The sequence below is a fragment of the Nicotiana sylvestris genome, chromosome 8 (genome assembly GCF_000393655.2).
Source record: "Nicotiana sylvestris chromosome 8, ASM39365v2, whole genome shotgun sequence".
In the NCBI taxonomy this organism is placed as follows: domain Eukaryota; kingdom Viridiplantae; phylum Streptophyta; class Magnoliopsida; order Solanales; family Solanaceae; genus Nicotiana; species Nicotiana sylvestris.
The window spans coordinates 150,022,748-150,029,087 of NC_091064.1; the positions used below are offsets into that span (position 1 = coordinate 150,022,748).

General features: G+C 42.7%; 1 protein-coding gene across 1 annotated transcript; it reads right to left on the reverse strand.

The window, feature by feature from the left end:
* Positions 1–4,725: 4,725 nt before the first annotated feature.
* Positions 4,726–6,119, reverse strand: LOC138875837 (uncharacterized). The gene is made up of 2 exons (XM_070154710.1): positions 5,735–6,119; positions 4,726–5,198 (listed from the first exon to the last, which is right to left on the reverse strand). Exons 1-2 carry the CDS (start codon positions 6,117–6,119, stop codon positions 4,726–4,728), a joined length of 858 nt encoding a protein of 285 aa, XP_070010811.1.
* Between the last annotated feature and the right edge of the window lie 221 nt (positions 6,120–6,340).

Sequence of the window (6,340 nt, forward strand, 5' to 3'; positions counted from 1 at the left end):
TTGGCCAAGCTTTTGGAAAGAAAAAAAAGTGCTTTTGAGGAGAATCAGAAGCAGTTTTGGAGAAGCATAAAAAAGTAGCTTCTCTCTAAAAGCACTTTTTGAGAAACATTTTTGAGAAAAATACACTTAGAAGCGGTTTTTTTAAAGCTTGAACAGACACTAATTGCTGCTCAGAAGTGATTTTCAAATTAATTAGCCAAACACAAACTGCTTCTCACCAAAAGTACTTTTGAGAAAAGCACTTTTGAAAAATAGCACTTCTCAAAATAAGCTAATTTTTGCAGCTTGGCTAAACGGGCTACTAGTTTTGTGAGGTTGAGGGAAGAGCTTAGCCCGAACGAGGAGCAAATAGATAGTGCCGGAATAGAGCGACATTTATGCAAGGAAGGACAATGCTTAGTCCCATGAAAAGGCAGTTCTTAGCCTTATGCAAAATTGGAGACAGAGCTTAGTCTCATGCAAGATACGGGATAGGGCTTAGTCCCATGTAGATGGAAGGTAGAGCTTAGCCTTATGCAGATATAGAGGTAGGGCTTAGCCTCATGCAAGATTGGAGACAGGGCTTAGTCTCATGCAGGATGCAGGACAGGTCTTAGTCCCATACAGATATAGAGGTAGGGCATTGCCTCATGCAAGATTAGAGACAGGGCTTAGTCTCATGCAAGGTTCGGGACAGGGCTTAGTCCCATGCAAAGTTTGGGACAGGGCTTAATCCCATGCAAATGGAAGGCAGAGCTTAGCCTTATGCAATTATGGAGGCAGGTCTTAGCCTCATGCAAGGTTCGGGATAGGTCTTAGTACCATGCAAATGGAAGGCAGAGCTTAGCCTTATGCAAATATGGAGGCAGGCTTAGCCTCATGCAAGATTGGAGACAGGTCTTAGTCTCATGCAGGACAAGGCTTAGTCCCATGCAGATATGGAGGCAGGTCTTAGCCTCATGCAAGGTTTGGGACAAGGCTTAGTCCCATGCAAATGGAAGGCAAAGCTTAGCCTTATGCAAATATGGAGGTAGGGCTTAGCCTCATGCAAGGTTCAGGACAGGGCTTAGTTCCATGCAAAGTTCGAGACAGGGCTTAGTCCCATGCAAATGGAAGGCAGAGCTTAGCCTTATGCAAATATGGAGGCAGGGCTTAGCCTCATGAAAAGTTCGGGACAAGGCTTAGTCCAATGCAAATGGAAGGCAGAGCTTAGCCTTATGCAAATATGGAGGCAGGGCTTAGCCTCATGCAAGGTGCGGGACAGGGCTTAGTCCCATGCAAAGAATGAGTAGCAAATAAGAGTAGAATATTTCATAGCTGGAGATATATTCGGTGTCCGGTGTCCCGATTGATAGTGATTTTGCTGCATGTATATATTTGCGAATGCTACTGTTACATTAGATGTGACTACGCTCAAAGAAAAATTGTAGGTTTTGTAAGGGGAGGTTGGTTCGTGCCTTCGTCTGCTGGCTCTGCTCCTCCGTTTTGGAGGCCTTGTTTGAGTTTCCCTAGGTAACACCTGGCTGTTACAGAAATGGAGTTTTTGAAAATGTGCAATTATTGGTAAAAATAGAGTTATTTTAGAAAACATAGTGAAATATCACGTAATTTTAGATGAACTAGTGATTGTAACACGTTTCAGAGACATGGTAGCTTTCTTGTGTTAGAATTTTGAGGATCCTCCTCAAATTTTGCCCCAGTTTGGTAAGTGATCCTTCGTCCATTTACGAGTGACGAAACTTGTTGAACCTTTTTCGGAATTTTGAGAATCTTTCTCAAAATTCTGCCCCAGTTTCTTAACCCATTTCTGACTTTCTAGCATGCGATGGCGTCTACTGAACTTGTTCCGGAATTTTGAGGGTCCTCCTCAAAATTCTGCCCCAGTTTCTGGTTCTAGGAAAAATGAAAATTTTATTGTGATATGACCGAACCCACATGGCTGCCTACGTATCCCCTCTTAAACGGGAATCAGGTCAAGCGTAGTTTAATTACATCAGAAGGAATGTAAACAATCTAAACATAGTATCTCTTGACTGCATCTAAATTGATTGGTTTTGGCTAGACTTCTCCGTCCATTTTTGCAAGTATGAGTGCTCCTCCTATTAGCACCCTATGAACCATGTAGGGACCTTGCCAGTTGGGAGAGAATTTCCCTTTGGCTTTATCTTGATGTGGGAAGATCTTCTTCAGCACCAGCTGCCCTGGTGTAAACTGTCTTGGTTTGACACTTTTGTTGAAAGCTCTAGACATTCTGTTCTGATAAAGCTGATTGTGACATACTACATTCATTCTTTTTCCATCTATAAGGGACAATTGCTCATAACGTTTCCTTATCCATTCTGCATCACAGAGTTTGACCTCCTGTATGATCCTTAAAGAAGGAATCTCTAACTCGGCTAGGATGATAGCTTCGGTACCATAAACCAGTAAGTAATGAGTTGCCCCAATTGATGTGCGGACTGTAGTGTGGTATCCTAACAGGGCAAAGGGTACCTTCTTGTGCCATTGCTTGTAGTTTTCTACCATCTTCTGTAGTATCTTATTGATGTTATTGTTGGCGGCTTCTACGGCTCCATTCATTTGTGGTCTATATCTTATGGAGTTCTTGTGCTTGATTTTTAAAGTTTCACACATGCATTTCATCAGATCACTATTGAGATTAGCAGCATTATCAGTGATAATGGAGTCGGGAACTCTGAATCGGCAAACAATACGATCCTTGACAAAGTCTGCGACAACTTTCCTGGTTACAACTTTGTAGGATACGGCCTCTACCCATTTTATGAAGTAGTCAATGGCCACTAGAATAAACTTGTGCCCGTTTAAAGTAGTGGGCTCAATCGGACCGATGACATCCATTCCCCAGGCGGCAAATGTCCAAGGTGAGCTTGTTGCATTGAGCTCATTTGGCGGCACTTTTATCATATCGGCATGCACTTAACATTGGTAGCATTTTCGGACATACTGGACGCAATTTGTCTCCATAGTCATCCAAAAATAACCGGCCCTAAGTATCTTCTTGGCCAAGGCAAAACCATTCATAAGCGGGTCGTAGGTCCCAACATGTATCTCCTCAAGTAGCTTAGAAGCCTCTTTTGCGTCGACACTCCTTAGCAATCCCAAATCAAGAGTTCTTCTGTACATGTTTCCTCCACTGTGGAAGAAGTGATTGGACAATCTCCGAAGTGGGCGCTTCTAAGTATGGTTTGCATGCTCTGGGTATTCTCATTTCGCCAATTATTCCTTGATGTCATGGAACCAAGGTTTTTCATCCGTCTCCTCCTCAACGTGGGCACAATATGTCGATTGATTATGAATCCTCACTGGGATGGGATCAATGAAATTCTTGTCTAGATATTGTATCATGGATGACAAAGTGGTCAGTGCATTGGCAAACTCGTTCTGAATTCTGGGAACATGCCGAAACTCTATCTTCGTGAACCTCTTTCTTAATTCCTACACATGGTGCAGATATGGCAATATCTTGGAATTCTTGGTAGCCCATTCTCCTTGTACCTGGTGCACAAGCAAATCTGAATCACCGATTACCAGCAGCTCTTGAATATTCATGTATATTGCCATGTTGAGACCTAATATGCAGGCTTCATACTCTTCCATGTTGTTGGTGTAGGGAAATCTGAGTTTAGCGGACGTTGGATAATGTTGGCCAGTTTTCGATACCAAGACGGCTCCAATGCCCACTCCTTTGAATTTTGTAGCTCCATCAAAGAACATCCTCCAACCGTCGTATGCTTCAATAATGTCCTCTCCTACGAATGACACTTCTTCATCAGGAAAATACATTTCTAAGGGTTCGTATTCTCCTCCCACAGGATTTTCAGCAAGATGGTCTGCCAATGCTTGTCCTTTGACTGACTTCTGAGTTATATAGACGATGTCGAACTCACTTACTAGTATCTTCCACTTGGCTAATTTTCCTGCCGGCATGGGCTTCTAAAATATGTACTTCAGAGGGTCCATCCTGGATATAAGGGGTGTGGTATAGGCACAGAAGTAATGCCTCAGTTTCTGGGTTGTCCAGGTTAAAGCACAGCAAGTGCATTCTAACAGAGAGTATCGTGTTTCGTAAGGTGTGAATTTCTTACTCATATAGTATATGGCTTGCTCCTTTCTCCATGTCTCATCATGTTGTCCCAGAACACAACTGAAGGCTCTATCTAGTACTGCAAGGTAGAGTGGCAAGGGTCTACCTGGCTCTGGCGGGACCAAGACCGGTGGTGTGGACAGGTACTCCTTGATTTTGTCGAAAGCTTTCTGACAATCTTCGGTCCAACTTGTTTCGGCATTTTTCCTCAATATCTTGAAGATGGGTTCACATATAACTGTGGATTGTGCTATGAATCGACTGATATAGTTGAGATGTCCTTGGAAGCTCATCACGTCCTTTTTGCTCCTAGGTGGCGGTAACTCCTGAATAGCCTTAACTTTGGGCGGATCCAGCTCGATCCCTCGGCGACTGACAATGAATCCCAATAATTTTCCTGCGGGAAGCCCGAATGCACATTTTGCGGGGTTCAATTTTAAGTTGTACCTCCTTAACCTGTCAAAGAACTTTCTTAAGTCTTCTATGTGATCTGCAGCCCTCTTGGATTTGATAATGACATCGTCCACATACACCTCTATTTCTTTGTGTATCATACCATGGAATATGGTTGTCATGGCTCTCATGTAAGTAGCTCCGGCATTCTTTAGACCAAATGGCATCATCTTGTAGCAGTATACCCCTTATGGTGTAATAAAAGTTGTTTTCTCTGCTTCTTCTACATCCATCCAAATCTGGTGATAACCCGCGAAGCAATCTACAAAGAATTGGAGCTCATGCTTGGAGCAATTGTCGATCAGGATGTGTATATTTGACAGTGGGAAGTCACCCTGGGGACTTGCTCTGTTTAAGTCTTGATAGTGGACACATACTTTAACTTTCCCATCTTTTTTCAGAACTGGTACAATGTTGGCTAACCAGGTTGGGTATTCAACTACCCTGAAGACTTTGGCTTTGATCTTCTTAGTAACTTCCTCCTTGATTTTCAGGCTCATATGTGGTTTGAATTTTCTGAGTTTGTGCTTCACTGGCAGACACATTGGATAGGTGGGCAACTTGTGAGACACTATGGATGTGCTCAGACCGGTCACGTCATCATATGACCATGCAAATATATCCTCATATTCCTTTAAGAAGCGGACGTACTCCTCCTTCTCTGTCGGTGATAAGTGAATGCTTGTGCGAGTATCTTTGACGGTTTCGGCGTATCCCAAATTTACTGCTTCGATTTCGTCCAGGTTGGACGTAGGCTTATTCTCAAAGTTCTCAACCTCTCTGACAACCTCCTCGGGTATTCATCTTCTTCCTCTGAGTCACTATCCTTATATTGCATTGTCTCATTACACGTCACAGTCACCGATTTATCAAGAAAAGTAATAATAACGATGTAGAAAGAAAAGTGTGGAAGATAATAATGAATAATAAATAGCAATGCATTGATTAAAACTGAAAACATTCAAAACAAGTACAGCTCGATAAATCGAGCGTTTATTTGAAATAAGTGAGTTTTTAAAACAAAATTACTGAAAATATCTTAGATACCTAGCATGGCTATAGAAATAAAATTGGGTTGATTGCCAAGATACCCAGGGACTCAGCGGGCCCGGGATGGTGTGGCAGTCTAGTTTCTGAGAATAGCTCCCTTCTCTACAGTCTAAATGGTGAGGCCTCCCTTCTCTACAGTCATCATACTCAGCTGTATTGGTTTGGTAATGCCCTGGAGATTCTTCCGAAGCCCTTTGTCGGGTTCATACCCAGACCACGCTAATATGCTTTCTATTTTGTTACTCCACCATTTGTCTTTCTCAATAGCATTGACATGTTTGATGTGATGATAAGTTTCCTCTCCTAGCCTTCTTCTGTTCCCGATAACCGGGATGGTTTGACTGGTGTAAATAGGATTACTCCCATCTCCGTGAATGATCACCTCCTGATGGTTCCATTCAAACTTCACGGCCTGGTGTAGTGTAGAAGCCACAGCCCCAACGGTATGTATCCAGGGTCGGCCCAACAACAAATTGTATGAAATTGTTATGTCAAGCACTTGGAATTCAACGTCGAACCAAGTTGGCCCCATCTACAGACAAAGATTAATCTCCTCAATCGTGGCCCTTTGAGACCCATAAAAGGCTTTCACGTTCATGCTTCCTGCCCGTATTTCATGGAAACCTTTGCCCAATTTTTTCAGAGTATCCAACGGACAAATGTTAAGGCTTGAACCTCCATCGATCAGAACTCTGGCAATGAATTTGTCTTCAAATTATACCATGATATGCAATCCTCGATTATGATTCAACC

What these genes read in the sequence shown, in the direction of transcription:
- LOC138875837 (XM_070154710.1), bottom strand. Translation starts at nt 6,119, where the DNA reads ATGGGGCCAACTTGGTTCGACGTTGAATTCCAAGTGCTTGACATAACA. An exon ending in TACCAAACCAATACAGCTGA is followed by an intron (nt 5,199 to 5,734) that starts GTATGATGACTG and finishes TATCACCGACAG; the next exon opens with AGAAGGAGGAGTACGTCCGC.